Source organism: Scleropages formosus, chromosome 25 (assembly GCF_900964775.1).
Source record: "Scleropages formosus chromosome 25, fSclFor1.1, whole genome shotgun sequence".
NCBI lineage: Eukaryota > Metazoa > Chordata > Actinopteri > Osteoglossiformes > Osteoglossidae > Scleropages > Scleropages formosus.
The window spans coordinates 6,685,116-6,705,050 of NC_041830.1; the positions used below are offsets into that span (position 1 = coordinate 6,685,116).

General features: G+C 47.8%; 1 protein-coding gene across 5 annotated transcripts in view; it reads left to right on the forward strand.

Annotated features, from left to right (window-relative positions):
- The window catches only part of cux1a (cut-like homeobox 1a), a 147,744-nt gene that overhangs the window by 22,405 nt on the left and 105,404 nt on the right, over positions 1-19,935 (forward strand). For all 5 annotated transcript variants that reach the window (XM_029249440.1, XM_029249438.1, XM_029249439.1 and 2 more), the window contains exon 2: positions 15,679-15,789. In XM_029249440.1, the coding sequence (XP_029105273.1) occupies positions 15,679-15,789 (111 nt within the window). The remainder of the gene's footprint in view (positions 1-15,678; positions 15,790-19,935) is intronic.

The following is a 19,935-nucleotide window of genomic DNA, read 5'->3' on the forward strand; positions in this document are numbered from 1 at the left end:
TAGGGACACGAGCTTCGCAGACCCTTCTGCTGCTCACTTGAGCCTCTTGTCCGTGTCCTCCGTTTGGATCCGTGCACCGGAGTAGAGCGAACGAGCGTGCTTGTGCATTCGGATGACATGGCGCTGGGTGCGGTCGTCACCGGGGGGTTGCATGTATGCGAAATGTCGTCATCCTTGCCATCTCACCCAGACGCCATGAATAATAAAGCGTCCCCTCCCGGCTAACTGGGCCCGGGGCCGAGGGACAAGCAAGCGGTCCCACCTCACCTGCTTTGCGCCCTTCATTTCCTCGTCCCTTTACACGTGGTCACACTGAAAAGAGCCAAACGTGGTTTAATCAAAAGGAATTCTCAAATTTGTTTTTTTGCAGAATCTCGAAAAGGCAGCATTGCGGGTTTGAGGAAGTGGCTTTTGTGGTGGTGTTCCAGGTTTCTGGCGCATGGCGGTTCTGGGGTGTGGCGTGAAGAGTCACGGAAGCTTCAGCATGGAACAACAGACGGCGCTTTATGACGCAGCCGGTGGCACGGTGCGGCCCTTCCAGCGCTGCCTACCTGCGCGGCTTTCGTCGCCACCGCCCGTACGCGGAAAGGTGCCGTAGCCTCAGGCGCGTCTGCCTCCAGGAGAAAGGGAGATGACTGCATCCCCTCCCCCCATATATTTTTTAACACGTCTTTTCTGTCTGCACTAAACGCCGGGGCCCGGTGTCAGTTTTCATGCTCGGGTCTCATCGAGATCCCACCTTGAGGTGGGGGAGGGTTCGAGCACTGTATGTTCACTCTGATCATTAGCGCAGCAATCGGGGGAGCGCAGAGCAGCTGCTACACGAATGGCATTGTGAGTGGCATGACTCTGTGTGTGTACCTGCTGAATAATCAAGTATGTGACTGGAATTGTGCCGCAAAAAGCACAGCGGACACGTCGACGGCATCAACAAAGACTCTTAACAAGCTGGTAACGCAGACAGAACCACGGCGCAGCAGGTAGTGCTGGTGCTTGATTGTGCCTAGACGGTACGGTTGCGCATTTTTCAGTTTTCTCAATTTGCGTGGAGTCTGCGGCTTCACGCGAGTTTTCTCGCGCTGACTGAAGAAATAGATTTCGGGTGAACCGGTGACTAAATTTCCTGGAGTCCGTGTTTGTGTTACATTGTTCTCTGGTATAAATGTGTGAATGCCTCTCGGTTGTTCACTGGACATTTATTTATTTAGCGAACGCTTTTCCCCAAAGCAGAAGGGGGCGCGGTGGCGCGGCGGGTTCGGCCTCTGCCTGCTGTGCGGTGGGTCCGGGGATCGAGCCCCGCTTGGGGTGCTTCGCGATGGACTGGCGTCCCGTCCTGGGTGCGTCCCCTTGCACCCGGTGTTGCCGAGTAGGCTCCGGTTCACCGCGACCCCGCTCGGGGCAAGCGGTCGTAGACTTTGCATTTTCTCCAAAGCGACTTACAATGTTAATCTCGGTTATTACAGGCTTAGAATTATTTATTCATTTACACAGCTGGGTAATTTTACTGGAGCAATTTAGGGTAAGTACCTTGCTCAAGGGTACTACAGCCAGAGGTGGAGATCAAACCAGTGACTTTTGGATCGAAAGGCAGTAGCTCTAACCGCTACACTGTTGGCTGTCCTAGGCTATACTGTAACTAGCTTTGTAAAATACCATGGATAAAGGTGTCGGCTACCTGCTACGTAATAATCATTGTGCGTCACTCGCATAACATGGAGAAAAACACGTGTTAAATGAATAATGTGCTGTACATACTGCACGTAAGTGCTGGCTCCAGGGCTGCCTGGTTAGTTCCTCATTTGGCGTTTAAACAGCGTTGGGTTGGGGAGAGGCCACTGGAGACATGAGAGCTCCTCTCATAGATAAGGGGTGAGGGAGTCGGCGCAGTCCCCGCTCCTCCAGCTCCGGGCCTCACCTACACGTCACGGCCTGGCCGTGCGTGCCAAGGATGTGGGGGCAGGGCGGTCCGGGCCACACTTTTTCTTCCCCCGCCCTCCTCCCGCCTCCATCAGGTTTATCTGATGGTGCTCATCGTGGACCTAATCCATCTCCGCAACACGGCGCTCTTGGTTTTTCCGCCACGGCGACACAGGGGCGCAGATAAGGGCTCATCTGAAGCAGCCAGCCGGAATAACACTTCACCTCTAGCGGATGGAGGAAAAGGTTTAACCACATTAATCTGGGCCTGCACATCGGCGGAATAATTAGCCAGCTCGACAGTCGAGTAAAGCGTGCAGCTTTATTTTATTTATTTTTTTAGCTTTTTTTTTTTTTTTTTTTTTTTTTTTTAAAAAAACGCCTTCCACGAGAAGGCCATTTTGTGTTTCACCATGCCGCTTCCTTCCCTTGCCACTGCAATTGTTTTTAAAGCAGATCTAGATTAATGTAATCTTGATGGTGGTTGACTATCCATCTTGGTTGCCTTGACTCACTGATGCCGTCTCCCCAGTTTGTATCCCGTACGGCATCTGTATGTAATTAATCTCAGAAGCTCCGGTGCTTTCTGTGCTCTCAAGATATTTATTTTTTTTGCTCCTTTATGGTTTTTACTTTGTATCTGTGTTGCTGCCTTCGGTCCTTTTGCGCTTCTGCTGAATTAATGGCAGGAGAAGGGTATTAATTCACAAATGGGCAGAATGATTTCTCATTCTTGTGAACCTCCGCACCCACACCATAGCTACTAGAAAAGAGGCTCTTGGTGCACAACATCTAGTGCTTATCGTTCCTGAAACGGTTCACTAGCCACAGATGCTATCGCTGGTCTTCAATATCCCCCCGCTTCTCCAGTCTGTAAGTCACGCTAAATTCTTCCTGGGCTTTTGTTGTCGAGAAATCTCCTGCCCTCTTCATCCTCTGGGCGCTGAATTAATTTTGCATCAGATGTTGGAAGTGCAATACCTCCACAATGGCTGACCTTCTGCTTTCTTACCAGGCCACCTTTTGCCTGCACACCATGTGCATTTTCCTCTCCTCTCTGCCGTCGTTTCAGACATTGACTTCAGTCTGCAACGCAGCCTCGAGGGTGAACCCCATCACAATCGTCACATGCCACGCTGCGCCTAAGGTCATCCTGTAATGAAGTTCAACTGATGGATTCAAACCAAAATAAAATTTGGGGGGGGATTCATGAGGTTGACATAAAATGCTTGAGCCATGTTGGTAAGTAAAATAGAACAAGCAATCTGCTGAACAGAAAAATCAATATTTGTTGCTCAAACTAAAGGCTGTCTTGTAATCTATTTGGTGAAGTTCTGTGAACCTTGACTTTTATCCAAGCTGTTGCATTAGTCTGTTTTCTAGGCGTAGAACAAGGGAAAATGGCTTTTGGAAAAAAAAAAAAAAAAAGTAAAAATGCGTGCTTTGGAGGATTCGGGAGATGTCATTAAATGGGTTGGCAGGATGTGCCTTCATAATAAGGCAGCTGTTATATTGGAACAGACAAGCCTGCTGCTTCATGGATTCGTCGTCCTCTGTGCATCAAGAGAGGCTTCCCACCTGTGTGGTGCACTACAGGAAGTGAGAGCAATGGCTATGCAGCAGAAGGCACAAGGGCACAATCCAAAAAATACCGGTCCCTGGGGAGGCCTGGTTTGGTGGGACTGCACTTGAGCATTATCGAACATCAGGGAGCAGCGTGAATCCGGAGCGATGCCCTATGGACTGCCGCGAGCCCCGGGACAATGTGTGCTTGTGTAGGAAGGCTTGGGACATGTTTTTACCCCGGTGCCTCTGTGGGTACACCCAGTGCGGGAGCAGCCCTTACAAGCTGCCACACAATTGAGGTCACGCTACGCCCCGCTTCTCGTTCTGCGGCAACAATCGGCTGCTTGTTGTCTCCCACAGCACAAGCGCACTCTGTTCATTCACCGCACGCCGCTATGCTAATATTCAATTATAATTCCAAGTTGTAATTAATTCCGTGTTGAGAATATACTCGCCCAGTGTTCAGAGTAAACACATTCCTCCCTGCGTGAAAATGCAAATATCGGGAGGGATTAGCCATGCCTGTAAATCAGATACCGTTATAATATTTCTGGAAATAATGCTCTGCTTGTTCTTCCATGTTCCTCCATGTGAATCCAGGCTTTTGTGAGGGCTTGCCAGGGCCCCTGCGGAGGGGAGCTTGGTCACTGGGCATATAGTGTTCCCTCTGTCCTGCCTGGAATATCATTAATAACCATCATTCATTTCACTTGCAGGTAGACCTTTTGAAATGGTACTGATTGATGGATCAATTGCAGGCTTGTGTTGACACGGCCAAAGACTCGGTCACACCTCAGACCGTTCGGCCCGGTCCTGCTTTGTGACCGGAAGTTGCGATGTGCTTCTTCCCCCTCCCCATCTCCCTGTACGTTTTGTCAGAATTTGACAACTTTCAGAAATCGGAAGAAAAGGCCAGAGAACCAAAACTCCATCTGAGATGTGAGAAGTTGACTAGGAAGCCCTCAGCTTTTCACCCCCCAGCACAGGGTTTGTTTCCTTCTGGTGTCCTTGTCTCCAAAGTGCATAGTTCCCTTCCTGTTTCCTGAGGCACAACTTTGGAAGAGAGATAAAGTTTCAAATTTGTGCTTCTCTGGACAGGCAGCCGCACACAGGAACTGCTTGACGGGTCTGGAGGCACAGGGAGACGCACACGGGCTCACTTTAAGAGCCAGCTTTGAACAAGAAGCGCACCAAGTACACCTCAAGGGGTTAAGTTATTAGTGGATTTTTTTGTGTCCTTGCTCTCCGCTAAGGAGAGAGGGGCACCAGGCCTTCCTGGACTCATCAGCTCTTTGCTGCCAGGGTCTTCGCTGGCCTGAGAAAGTGTCCACGGTGGGACGTGCCCAGTCAGGACATTGGTTGGTGCCTGCAGACTTACCTGCAATCGACACAAGCGAAGATTGTGTCAAAGACTATTAGGTGTCCGGTGGGTGGGGGGGGTCTTCAATTATGCTCTTAATCTCCAGCCTACATTTTCAAGTATAAAGCCCTACTTTCTAAAAGTTTCATTGGAAGTGGGAAGGTAGTGCATTGGTTAATCAATAGGATTATCCCTGGTGTTTGGTGGGTCTTGGTTTGTAGTGGGTTACTAGTTTAAGTAGCTTTTTTTCAAGGCAACTACATTGTTAAGCTACTTAGGATGATTTACCTAATTATAGTAGCCTGGTAGTTTTTGTTGAAGTGCTTCTGGGGAAGTATTTTGATCAGAGGTAATGGGGCAGGAGCAAGATTTGAACCTGGAACCTTGGGGTGAAAGGTGGCAGCTTTAACCACAATGTTGGGGAGTGGATTGGAGATTGGTGGTTTATTTTGCCGTTCACCGGAACACAAGCGAGCTGCCGTGCTGTGGTAAATGCATGACCCTTATTTTCCTAAACTCGTAGAGGTATTTGTTGTGTACTGCTTAAAGTATGGAAGTTTTTGGGAGTCCTTTGCTTGGTGTGTTGCGGTGAGTGATTCCCCTCAGCCTGGGAAAAGATGGGCTCCTTGGTTGCTTTCTATTGATTTTGTAATTGCCATCAGTTAGCTTGCTGACAGGAATTGAAAGCCGTCCAGGCAGTTGTACGTTCTGATAGACGCCCGGTGACAGGTGACGGTACTTTACGAAGGCAAGTTAGTCTAAGAAGGCGTGCGTGCGTGTGTTGGCGATATGGGCCGGAGTTCCTAGACAGAAACTTGCTAACGGGCGCCGACAGGATGAGGTCAGAGCTTTTTTTTTTTAATTTTTTTTTTAATTTTTAAAATATATACACAGTAATTTGTATCTCGTCACTGTATGCGTTTGTGTGCCTTGTCCCCTTCTGACACTGTTCTGTAGGTCCAGTTGGAACTCCACACGAGTTTTATATTTCCATCTATTTAGCTGTTGCTTTCCTCCAAAGCAGCTAACAGTGTTGAGCTGTTTGCAGTGATTTATCTTTTTATACAGTCGGGTGATTTTTGCTGTCCAGTCAGGGTAAGTACTTCAGTTAAGTGTACTGCAGCCAGAAGTGGGGTTCAAATCTGATTTACATGCAAGGCAACATCTCTACCCAGTAGACCACCAAATTTTTAGGGTTAAGAATTAACATCAGCTCCAGCTACATTGTCCTTTCAGAAGGCTGTGCAAAACATAATTTCTTATTTGGTCTCTGTGAACTTCGCAAAGTATCTAAGGAATGTGTAAATTGATGTTAACAGATGGTGAATTCCATTGCTTGTCATTACAGAAATGTAAATATACATTACTGAACCGCTGACCCCCCACACAGCATCCTGTTGTGTTAGTGCTGCCTAATCTTTGCATTGTAAACTAAGGGTTGAGGGGAAACTTTTTTTAAAAAAAAGTTTGATCCTCTAATCTCTCTTTGTGGCATCATTTACATCCAATTTGTTCATGTGGATGATGCTTTTCTCCAACATGACTTACAAAAAGCTCTTTGAGATCAGCACCTTGTTCAAGACTTAATACAGCATTAGGTGAGATTTGAACCTGCAACCTTCAGCTCTGGAGGCTGCAACTCAAACCACTGTTACCTGCTGCCTTCTGTTCCTTCATTCATTCTGTTCGTTTGTTTGAAACTTTCCTCCATAGTGACTTATGATGTTAGGATGCCTAGTTATCTATCCCTTTATACAGCTGTGTAACTTCTACTGTATTCAACTTGGATAAGTACCTTTTGTTCAAGGCTACTACAGCAGGAGGTGGGATCTGAGCATCTGGGACTTTTCAGTGTGAGGAAACAGCTGGAAACACTGTGCCACCTGCTGCTCTTCTGCATTAGGGAGTGCAACAAGGTTTGATTCTTTGTACCTATTTGGAGGTCTGGTGAGGTTCACATTCGCTTTCTAGAAAAATCTTTGTGAACCAGTCCCACATACTAGACTTGATGGTCTTCCATGCTACGGTTGCTGATTGGCCTGGCAGCAGTGGTCTCTCTGAAGGGGCACTTTGCTCTTTGCGGTCTAGGAAGCAGATCACTGTTCATATCGTCTAATAAACGAGAAATGAAGAGGCTGCAAATCTGATTCGGGAGGAGAGCGAATTGCTCCCCAGTTGTTAGGGCGCGAAATACGTACGGCACCCAGGCCCGTGTAGATTGATCTCTTTCAGCTGTGTGTTGCGGCGGAGGCAATTTAGAGTGACTGTTTAATTCGCACTAATAAAGCCACTGCTCTAAAGAGACTCTGCGTTCCCTGCTACTGTCATCAAATCTTCGAGCAACTGAAGGGCTCTTCGTTGTGCTTGCCGCGAAAGGCTGATTATGGCAAATACATAATTGTTGCGTGTAAACAGGAGACGTGCAGCACGGGCATTACGATAGCCCCGTGCCAGGTGAAGACCGCGAATGGCGCTCAACCCAGCAGCGCTGAGGATTTAGATGGCATCTACACCGGGGGCATGGGAGGAAGTTAGTAGTACCTCTGTGACCCCAGGCCAGGTGAGTGTGTCCCATGGCTCCCGACACACCTATTACTTGCTTCCTTGAGAGTCATCGCAGTGCTCATTTGGGTAGGGCAGCAGGGACCCGAGTGGTGGTTGGTATATGCGCTTTGGTCAACGGGAGCCAGGCCTCCCAGTCCCATGCCGCCCTCATTTAGCTGGGCCTGGAGCTGTGATTTTGAGGTTGCTTTTAAGGAAGTTTAACATTTCACCATGGTTGCGTGCAACCTGCTAATTCTTTGAATCCTTAGCTTGGTTCTTCGGTGTTTCACAGCACCCAAGATGTCTCCTGGTTCATCTTGTGAGCAATGGATACAGAAGAAACCTGCTCTGATGGCACTTTTCGAGTCCAGTGTTGATGGTGTTCTTTGCATGTTAGTCTCCCTCTCTTATGCCATCAGCTGTTTTTTTAGTGAGAGCTGTGATCTCAGCATTTCTCCAGTCCACTTGCGGTGCGTCTGCTCGTTTTCTGAGACGCGTCCCACCAGCAATGTGTGTGTTCCTGGTGTTTTCCTCTTGACCCCTCAGTAACCTCTGGACCCTGAGCATCAGTAGAATTCTGCTTTCCCTTTGCGGGGTGGACACTGCAAAGACAAACCTTCCCTAACTAACCTTTGGGGGTCTGGGCCACATGTTTGGTACCACATAGTTATGGCTGCGTTTGGGTTTTTTTTTTTTTTTTTTTTTTTAAAGAACTGTTTTCCTAAATGGGCTTGAATCCAGCCTCGGTCTGCTCGATGAGTTGGCATGTTGTCTCCATGCTTGTGTGGGTTTCCTCCAGGTTCTCTGGTACCTTCCAACAGTTCAAAGACCTGTTTCAGGTGAACTGGTCACCCAAAATGGTCCCTGGTGTGAGTGAATGAGTATGTTAAATTGCTGTCCTGTATGAATGGGTGAATGATTGATTGTATGGAGTTTAGGGTCTAACATTGTAGGTCACCTTGAATTAGTTTCAGCTCAATAGTACATGGTCATCTGCTAAATGAGTAAATGGACTTAAGGCCTTGTCATGTATAGTCCGTCTTATGGAATATATAAATATGGAAAAACTGTTTTTCATCCTCAGACCAGTACTATAAATGAACCAAACCTGTCTTGTCTGTTTCAGTTTCTTGGGCAGCATGTGGATAGCTGCTGGCACCTACCCTTCATTATACTTCAGGTTCTCTAATATTACCCAGATCTATAAATGGGTTAATAATTGTAATCTTAACATTGTAAGTTGTTTTGGAGAAAAGCATCAGCTAAATGAATAAATGTAAATCACTGGGTCTGGCTATGTGCAGCATGTCTGTTTGGGTGACATGGTGGCACAGCGAGTAGCACTGCTGTCCCAGCACCTGGGTGGTGTGAGAGGACATGGGTTTAATCCCCACTTAGCCTGGGTAGAGTTTGCATGTTCTCTCCATTTCTGCGTGGGTTTTCTCTGGGTGCTCTGGTTTCGTCCTACGGTCCAAAGGCATGCTGTCGAGGTTCACCCGTAGTGTGTGACAGTGTGTTTTACTGGTGTATGGATGAGTGACCCGGCGTAAGTAGTGTATCTAGCAGTGTAAGTCACACTAGCGAATAAGGTGTGTGCTCATAACACTACAGAGTTCACTGGAAGTCGCTATCGAGAAACGTGTTCTAAGTAAGTAAATGTGATGTAAAGGTTTGGGTAGTGGTCAAAGGCATCGCTTTGCAATCTGAACATCTTAGGTTTGAATCCATGTTTGAATGCCACAAATGTGTAAATCCTTAAGTACTTTAACATTGCGAGCTGCAGTGGAGAAAAGTGTCCGTTAAATTCAAAAAAAAAAAAAAAAAAGGTGAACTTGAGACCTGTTCTTGGACTTGAGCACAGTGGTGTCAGCTGAAAAAAACTCATCAGTGGGCTGATCTCAATTAATGTTGAACTGGATGTTTCTGGTCTGGCGTCCAAAGGGTTTAAATATCCATGTGGGTATTTGCCAGGGATTCTGAAACCATTGGAAACAGTGCTGTTAACCAAAATAATTTAGACTAAGCTTTGACGAAGCAGTTTGTTTGTTGAAATAAATTGGCTGACACGTGTTTTAAGTCTGAATCTGAACAGCACTCTGTGCATTGTTAAAATAAAACTCCTTGGGTTTCTCAGTGGAAGTACAACCATCATGACCCCCAGACCTGCCTTCCAAATTTCCACATGGTCTCGTCTTTGAGCTATTTTTTTTTTTTTTTTTCCTTCTTGTGAGAGGCACGATAAAATGCTGCTTGACATTGGGGAGCAGTGGGACATTCCACACATTTTCCAGAAGTCAGCAGCACTGAGTATTTATTAACTGCCTGGTAAACCTGTGTCTAAAACATTGGTTCTTTATGCTGGAAAGTGAAAGCCCATCTTGTTGACAGTGCAGCTTCTTACTTCTCCTCATTTTTAAATGTCGAACTGAGTAAAACTGCTGCCGAGGAATCGTCTAGAGCTGCAAATGGTGTTTCCGCCGGTTGCTTGGATACACCGTGTCCTGCTTAACATAGTGCTTATTGGGTTATTTCTTTAGTTTTACGGTTAACAAAGCATATCGGACCAAAATCCAAAGCATGCGTTTCGTCCCGAGATGCGTCCGTGAATCGAGTGATTCAGTTGCCTTCCTCAACCGTCGGTTTCGATTACTGATGGGTCAAGTTTGCTGCTCTACAACCTGTGCGTTTAATCAGAATTATAGGACCTCTCTTTTAACGGTCACGACATCATAACCGTGCTTTAATGATCCGCAGTGATAATTAACCGCCAAATGTATAATCGTACGCATGAGGCATAACTGCACTGAAGGCTGTCAGAACAGTCAAATCCCTAGAACAGTCTCGGAACCCGTTTCTCCTGGACTCATTTTCCTCTCGAGTGCCGAAACATTCGTGTGGTTCTTATCCACCTGCAGATTTTTCACTACCCGCTTCCTATATGTATCACTTTAGTCGGTAACTACCGGAATATTTGTGTGGCGTCAATGCCGGTGCCTATCAAACAAGCTGTGCTTCAATAATCATGTGCATGTACCCAACCCCTGACATTTATTTACTTGGATGCTTTTCTCCAAAGCGACTTCCAATGAACTCTATGTAGCGTTGTGAGCCCACATACCTTATTCACCAAGGTAACCTACACTGCTAGATAGACTACTTGCAATGGCTCACTCATTCATACATCTGTGGAACACACTGGACTCGGTAGATCTCGGTGACCGAACAGTTTCTCCTTGATCAAATATTGACGTCTGTTCAGTGCAAAGTCCGCTCTTGAAGACAAGGAACATCCAATCAGGTGTCAGATGCGTCCCGAAGGGACGGATCGGTACATGTATGATAACTAGGGGAAATCATGTGGAATTTAGCTCAACGTGATGGCCTCAATCTCCAGCCTGTCTGACGTTCAGGCCTTGAAAGGACAATGGAGGGCGGTTGAGGACCTTCCGGCGTAGAACAAGCTGTTGCTGTATGTGGTAGTGTGCGCTTTCGTGGGAAGCGCTGTCCCCCAACCCCCCCCACCCCCTGTTCCTTCCAACATACTCCTGTTTTTTGATGCATGAGTCACCAGCTGCATAAGTACATCCTTCAAATATGTCACCCGAACGCCACCGACACAACAGGCTGTTGATCAGAGAACAATGTTGATGTGAGCTTGGCCGTAATGTACTCCGCATTCCTTATATTGTGAAAGTCACACTGAAATTCTAAGGCATGACGTGGAGGTAGTTTGGCTTAAAAAGCAGGTCGCTGGATGCCGCAAGCGGCTCATGGTTTCGTGTGTAACTAGTCGTTTGAGGTCATGCATCCCAGTAAAGGTCGACTTTTCTGTGCCACGCATGCACAAAGGTTGAGCCAGTGGAACTTTATATCGTCCACTTGTTTATCAGATAACATTGTAGTGACTTTCAGCAAACGTTATCACATGTTAAGCAGAGAGACCGGGTACGAATTGCCGTACTGCCGGTTTGAGCGGGTCTGGCTGCTTATGCAAAAGAAAGAAAAACATTGATAAAACTTTTTGCTCTTTCGGCGTTCAAACGCAAATAAATCAGCCCACTTAATGTTAAGAGCAGCTGTTGTAGCGCCCTGCTCGAACAGACCCCCGCGTTGCCGCTTGTCTCGAGCGCCTTTCAAGTGGCACCCAGAGCTAGACGGCGCTCTCCGGTGCCGTTTGTCATTTTCCTCTCGTTGCCCCGCGTTTTCCCGCAAACCGTACGCTCCGTGCGTCTCCTGCCCCGTTCTCGCGCTTTATTAAAGCCGCACTTGTGGAGATTTACGAGATGAAAACGCTCTAGCTGGAGCACCCTGGAATCACGCTTCGGAAGCTGCCCCGGGAGGAAGAGCCCGACTGCCGCAGCTACTGGCAGAGCGGATGATTTTCCGGGAACGTGGAATGTCGCGTACCCCGGTGCCCGGCCCTGTTTGCGGCACACGGGGGAAAAAATAAGAAATGCCGCTTTCGACAAGATTTTTATCTGTAATAAATGCGGACTTGTGTAATTCTGGAAATGATATTCGCCTCATTAACCAGTGAAAACATTATTTTGCTTAACGTGGTAATTTGCGCTGTAGAGGACCTGAGTCTGCAGCTCTGTGGTTTCTTTGGTGCGAAGGCAGCTACAGATGTCAGGCCAGAGTTATTTTTGGTTGCTGAATTTGTGCACCTGAATAGCAAAGCAGTTTTCACTGCTGGCGTGCCCTCACTGCCAACAAACCCCCCCCCCGCGACATGGAAATTTTGTTCCGTTCTGCCCAAACCCAGACCTGCTTTGCACAGGGCATCAGAAAATCAGAGCAGCCAAATGCAGTTTGCCACGTGTCCTCTTGGTGCACTTAGAAATTCCCCAGAGACACCTTGAGCTTTAGAGGAGGATGCTGGGAATTGTAGTTTTTTTTGCTCAAAACTGTAGTTTCCCACAACCTGTACTGCAGCCCACCTCCGGTTCTACTCTGAAGGTCACCGGATTTTTGAGGGTCTGCGTTTGTGTTTTTTTTTTTTTTTTTTTTTTTTTTTTCACACTGCTGTCCGGAACAAAAGTAGGTTCTACCAGAACCTGAACGAGAACGATCGTTCAAACGCACATCACCTCGGCTGACGGATCAAGCTGAAGGAGGAGGCGTTTCGGCCGTTGTTGGTGCCTGCAAAGGAATAGCACCGGAGCTCCCCCTTTTCTGCCCCCCTAATGAGCCTGAAATTCAGTTTGGAAAGCGATCCAGTTTGTGTGCTGGGTGAGGTGGGGCTTAGCCAGCAGTGCCCGCCTGGCTCTTCATTATCCCATCGTTAATTCGAATAAAACTCAGAGGCGCTCTGGTTCGGGCGGCAAGAGGCGCAGGCTCGGCCCAGTAATATTTTCCCGTGCATATGCTGCTGATAGCATCTGGCACAAGCGCGCTCTCTGGGGAGTGCCGTAATCTGTTCCATCAGCGTTTACTACCGAACAAATTAACTAAGACAAGCGCCGCTGCCTGAGCCAGCGAAATTCCTCCATTAGGAAAATTATAAAGCCATTATGGAGTACAATTTGGTCTTTTAATATGAACCTGGGCCCATCGTGAGATGCTCCGCGAAGCAGGCCGAGAGGAACGGGCCCGAGTAGGCGTTTGCGATCCTCATCCAGGGTGGCGCAGGTCGAAGGGTCATTGAGGAGGGGCATGCAGATCACAATGTGGAAGGTTATACCTTCGATTATAGAGTATACTGTACTGCTGAACATGGTTAAATGTTTGTCCCAATCCTAGCACCTTAAGCAGCGTGTTTGGCAAGTTGGCAGATACGCGTGGGGGCGTTTCCCTTCAGCTGCTCTCCGACGAACATGGGATTGATAGTTTGCCGACGAATGTGAATGCTGGCCGTAACATGGCTCGCTCACCCGAGCCAGTGTTGATTTAAAACGTGGCTTTTTTTTTTTTCTGCTTTCCTTTCAGTTGGAGCGTGCCGTCTTTCCTCTTCGTCTACGGGAAGACTGAGCAGCGCATGCGGCCGTGTTGTCGGTGCCCGGTGCGTTCGTGCTCTGGGTTTCGGGAGCGCGCGCTGGGGTTGGGAGGAGCCCCTGAATTCCGTTTGATAAAACCGTAATTATCCCCCCCATCCTCCTGTGGCCCCAGAGGGGTCCCACAGTTGCTGCGAATTAGGATTTAGAAGCCTCCTGCTAATCAATTTTAAGTGATTAGCCAAATCGTTTGCATAATAGGCGTAATAGCATCTGCTAATCAGTCTCGAGAGCCCAGCTTGACAGGAGCTTTGGGGAAAGAAGCACTTTTTTTTTTCCTCTTCCCCTTCGGACTGAAAGACAGCAAATAGGGTGGGAGGAGGAAAGCGAGCGCTGAGCCACATCTCTCCATCCACTCTTGCTCCGCATGGCTGCGCCTCGATCGCTCTCCTCCAGGCCCCCGGGCCAGAAGGCTGCAAAGCTGGAGCTTGCGGCGACGGTGCCTTCGACTCTAGGGCTGGAGGACTTCGACTCGGGAGACTTTACTCCCTGCGCGCCTGCGTTGGGGCTGTGGGTCAGCCCAGAATTTTGGCCCCTGCTCATCGGAGACCCAGACGCAGGTCTCCGGTGGACTGGGCAGCACGGTTTCCGTAGCAGCTTAGGGTTTCCTCTCCAAGTCACTGGTCGCGTAGTTCCGCACAGACGTGGTGCTGGTGAAAAGCGTAAACGTGAGTGTTTCAGCACAGCTGGCTCATCGTAGCCTCACGGTTTTTTCCCCACTTCCTTCCTCCCAATTTCCACCTTCCCCTTGCATTTTTCTACCCTTTTATACAGTGGATACATTCCTGCTGTATCAATTCAGGGTAAGTACCTTGTTCAAGGGTACCGGTGCAGGAGGTGAGATTCTGACCTCGGCCTTTTGAATGAAAGGGGCAGCTCTAACCATCACGCCACCTGCTGGCCCTAAATGAGCAGTTTAGCTTTTTATACAGTTTGTCAGAAGATGATTTGTAGCAGTGATTTGTGGCATTTGACATATGGTGTATTGAGTGGGTTTAAATATGTAAAATGCACGGAGCTTGCCGGTTAGGGCAGTCATGCTTGGAGTTTGAACAAGAATTAAACTCTAATTATACTTGTGCAATATGTATTCCTCACGTCCTCCCAGCCCTCATTAATGAGCATTTTTAGCTGCTAATTACTGCTTTACGTATCCATTTGGATATCTGATGCTCTTTAACAGGATAATTGTACTTTTAGGTGGTCAGACGAGCTGCTGTGCGATCCGCTTGTTTGTACGTCTTTCTGACGTTTCTGTGACTCCCGGCTGGTGTAATAAATAACTGCATATTGTCTTCAACGTTTAATACCAGGGTTCGAACGGTCATCTCCGTGCTGCAGCCCGCAGGGGTTGAAGAACTCGTGTTAACACGCACCTTTGCGGCGTCTCTGTTAGGGCGGTCGGCCGGTGTCCTAATGATGTACACTTAAACAGTACCTCTTCCGCTGGGTGGAGATCTCCAGCTTAATCCGGGGGGGGGGGGGGTGTTTACCAGCACTGAGCTCCACATGTGTGGTACGAGTGTACTCGGCCTTGCGAAAAGCTGTGCTAATGAGACGATGACAGAGACAGTAAGAGTTGGGTGTATTTGTGTGTGGGAGGGAAGGGGGGGGGGGGGGGCTGGGGAGGAATCTGGGAGCCTTGTTGGTGGTTAGCTCAGACCCCCGGTTGTTGTGTTCGGGGCTCTCAGTCTGGCGCGCCGAGTCGCGGCCCAATTAAGTTGATTTGTTCCCCTGCATCTGGCTCCCAGATGTCAGCAGCAGCTCGGGGCGGTGCGCCGCAGCCAGGGATCTCCGCCGGGGAGTTCGCTCTCGCTGACCGCAGCACCGGTGTCCGCCCGCCTGCTCCACCGGTGCCCGCGCTTCTGTGTAACAGCACAGAAGTGTCCTCTCCAGCGTGTGAGTTGGAATGGCTGCTGAGGAATGTGGGAAGGGCTCTGTGACTGATGTGGTTTTAAATGTGCAGAACTCATACGCTGGATGGATGTCTTCTCAGCATGTCCAGCTGGACGGGGCTGAAACGGCGGAGGGGGGCGGTGATGGTTAGAACGAGGTGGTGGGATGCTGGGGAAGTGTGCCAGAGGGCTCCAAGGTGCTGTCGGGGTATATGGGAACGTAGAGTCGCGATGGCGGGGATATCCTCCTCCTTTCTTTCTTCCCTCCCTCACTCAGTCCTTGCATGGCTGGGGGGGGGGGGCTTCCTTTTTTGTCTTTGCACGCGAATGAGTTGCACCCAATAATTCATTGCCATGGTGCGCGTGTGACAGCCCCGCTATGTGTGTGTGTGTGTCCTCGCAGAGAGAACTGGACGCCACGGCCACGGCGCTGGCCAACCGACAGGATGAGAGCGAGCAGTCCAGGAAAAAGCTCATCGACCAGAGCCGCGAGTTCAAGAAGAACACACCAGAGGTGAGTGTGTGTGTGTATGTGAGTGTTTGGTGTGTCGCAGCATTGCATCCCACCCCAGCAAACGCTCAGGGACGTCAGGCATCAATGCCCTCATTGTCATCCCCCCGGCGGCATGTCCCTTACCCCCCCCAGAGGACTGTGGGGAGGCTGTGCCCACTCAAGCGTAGGAGACGATGTTCTGTCATTGTCTCCTCCCCCCCCCGACCCATCCCCCAAACCAGTCGCCTCTGATGTTGTCTGTGCGTGTTTACAATCATGCATTACACACAGAGCTCATTTGCCCGTCCAGCCAAACTGAGACGTTCCTCATCCACCCCAAACCAGTTTGGCATTAAGGAGCCCATTGTAGCCCCACCACCGCCCCCCTCCCCTCCACCCGCACTTAACAATGAACAACAGCAGCAAAGAAAACACACTCTGTGTCACAGGTTGTCTTTGTTCGAACGTCCTGTCTGTCATTTGCCCACACACTTTTATGAACTTGAAGGTCTTTTGAACGCGTTCCAGCTTTTATGATCGCTGCCGCATTAGCGGAAAAGGGGAAGATAAGATGCACGTCGAATTCAGGGCAGCAGCTAGCATAGTGCTTGGAAATGCTGCTTTTGGACCTGAAGGTCACAGGTTTGAATCCCACCCCCAGCTGCAGGACCCTTGAGCAAAGTACTTACCCTAAATTGCTCCAGTAAAATTACCCAGCTGTACAAATGGCTAAGTAGTTGTAGGTAGATTAACGCTGTAAGTTGCTTTGGAGGAAAACCATCAGATAAATGATTAAATGTGAGTTTGGTGGAAACCTCATCGGATCGGCCTCCTGGCTGCCGAGCTCCAGAGATGTGCGTCGCCAAGCGTTTAGGGCTGAGGGTCCGTACCTCTTTTGGCAAAGACACCCTTGGACCTGCGTCCGTTCAGCAGCTTCATTGTCATTAAATACACGGGACAAAGGGACGTGTTAAGACTTCCATGAAGTGGACATATATTCCACTTGAAGACCACAAAGTGTTTTTACTGCAGCCTGTTCACTTGAATGCATTGAAGTGCATTTGACACTGAAAGCGCATCATTTTCCTGCCTGGCCCGAAAGGATCTGCTGGTTATAGTGGCCCGTGAGCGCTCATCTGGAGCCGGATTGAGACCCTTCCTCGGAAACAGTTAGGTGAGAAATACCAGCGTGAGCAGATCCTGGGTCGGCACCCGTGACCATCTAGTACCTTGATGCCCTCGGCAGTGGCAGAGCAGCTGATGCCACTGAGACAATGCGGCTCAACAGGGAAGGTGCAGAAGTTGGGGACCAACACCAGGAGTGGATTATATCAAAACACAAGTATTATTGTGTAAGAAACATTAGTGTATGTTTGGAACATCTTAAAATAGTTCATATTAATGGCATCAAGAACATGTTGTATAGCCTTGTGCTATAGAAATATTGTTGGATTTTTTTATTTTTTTTTTATTTTTTTATTTTTTTTTTTAAAAGTCTGAATTCAGAATTAGTTATGTTGATAGTTTGGCTGACTATTCTTAAAAAAAACAGTTACTCATAATGTTAGGCCACCTTTTACAAGTATATATCCATTTATACAGCTGGGTAGTTTTTACTACATTAATTCAGGCTAAATACCTTGCTGGGATCCGGACCTGCGTCCCTCCGAGTTTTTCAATTGCAAGGCAACATCTGTAGCCAGTAGGCTTCCTGCTTCCACCAGCAAGAACACCCTGCACCATGGATGGGTAAATCGCTGTAAAACCGATCGGTGTCTAATGCTGTCAGTCTCCGTTGGACATCTGGTAACTAAAGGATGATAATAGTAATTATTGCTCTTAAACCTTATGAACTGGTAAAACTGCTAGGTATGTGAGTAATTTCAGATGCAGTTTGTTTGCAATTCAAAACACATACTTTATTGAGCCTTTTCACACGCACATCACACGAATGAACTGCGGTGAAAAGTGGGTCCTTCAGGACTCTTTTGTAATTGTCAACTTTTTTTTAATATTATTTTTACATTCTGCCGAATGTCCTACACTTTCTGCGGTGTGCCTTGCATGCATTTGCTGGAATTCGTGAAGCGATGGCTTTGTGTCTGTTTGAATGTCAAATTTGAAAATAGAGCTCGAGTCCCCTCAACAGATGTAACGAGCTGTTGTTTCTTTATGCAATAAAGCGCTCCGTTTGAAAGAAGAAAAAAAGGGAAAAAAACTTTTTAAAAGGCAGAATATGTAGGCGTATGTGTCGGTGAGATTTATATCTTTAACTCTACGATCCGCCAGGACTGTAACTTCAGCTGCGGGGAATCGTGCGGTCGTGTTGCCCAGTTCTCTTTGCTGCGTTCTCCTCTGGCGTGTAAAAGAAGCTGGAAAAGGAAGGCGCGCTTCTGCGTCTTTGTACAATATACCACACGCGCAGTTAGATAAGGGCCCGTCGGATGAAGCGGTACAGAATACACGTTCCGAGTTTTGTTTTTGGTTCCAAAACTTTTTTTTTCTTTAAGTATAATTTGGAGCATAACTTCCCGAATGCTGGAGTTCCTGATCTGTGGACTGAATTTTTATGTGGCTCGAAGGCCTTATGGATGTTTTGATTTAACTGAGCAACTAAACTATTTATTTATTTATTTATTTATTTATTTATTTATTTATTTTTTGGCTTCTCCAATTCTTTTGTCCAGGTGTTTTGCAGGAACACCGTATATTCTGAGTTAAAATTACCGTATTTGATTTACTGAATTGTATTTATTTGGAAAAATCCTGAGATTTTTTGCGAAGAATTTCATTAAATTCTTTATGAATTAAAAAGTTGAAGTATTTGCCTTTGAGGGGATGTCAAGGGTATGATATCTGGAAAAAGCTGGAGAACTTCAGTCTAATCTCAGGCTCCACATTTAGCTGGTTCCTCTTTCTCTTTTCTAAAATGTGATTTGATGGGGTGGGATTGACACCATTAAATGAACTTGTACCCCAGCAAAGCAGATTGACGCAAAATGGCTCAGCGGAGGTGAAAGGATACTTTTGCCCATCGATATTTACTGGAAATGCGGGGGGATTATGGAGACGTAAACAGTGTTGCGTACGCGGAACTAAAACAAACTGAAGCTTTTGAAGAAGTGGATTGCAGTGGATCGACTGCGCTTCTCCTGCTATGACTTACTGTGACATAAGTAAGGCTTTGTGTATCGGCAATGGGCGTCTAGATTATGCAGCTGGGTACGTTCGTAACTAATGTGTCCGATTTAATACGTCGCTCTGTCCGGACGTGACGCCCGTCAGCCTGCCGACCACAGGTGGTCTGTGGATCGCGCTTCTAGGAACTCTGGTCTAATAATTCGTGGAACGCACTACGCTAAGTGCACACGTGTAACTCCAGTGCTCTGCGTGTGGCCTGTGTTCCTTCGTAGTCCTGATCACGCTTCCAGTCCTGTACTTGTTGCGATGTGTTTGACGGCTTCATGGTTGCGTCTGTTAGAACGTTCAACCCTGTTGATCAGGGGGTTTTTTTTTTTATTTTTTTTTTTTTTTTTAAATGCCACTTCGTCACTGGTTTGTCATCCTGTAGGGTCAGTGTGCTCGGAACTTGTAGCCATCCCCCCCCCCGGCTCATGCACACCACCCCTCGTCCTGCTGTAGATTGCGCAACAGCAACGTTCCGCAAGTGTGGGCCGAGCACGAGGCGCTTATCGCAGAAACGCTCTTTAATCGGGATTAGATGGAGCTCAGAAGTGCTCGCTTGTGTAATTGACTGAAATGAGGGATGTTTGAGTAAGCGAAAGGCTGGCAGAGGCTGTGTTAAGGGAGACGGAGGGTGATGTCCTCACGTGGAGGATGAAGGGAAGCAGGAAAGTGCCATCCCATGGGGAATACGGTGCAGGCTCTCCGCCCTCCCCGACCCGCCTGCAGTACCAGCCCTTTTGGCATACGCCATACCCGCCTAACGGGCTTAATTTCTTCTTTGAAATGGGTGAATTCCCATTATTTGGGGTTCCCTTTACTATTGTGTCTCATGGGGGTCGGAAGCAGTTGCATCCCGGGTGAAAAATGTCATCTAAAAATGAACGAAAATGTTTTTATCTGCGTAAGTCATAAAACCAATATATGATACTTGTAACAAATTACTGTATTCTATCACTTAACCAAATAATTAAAACTGATTCC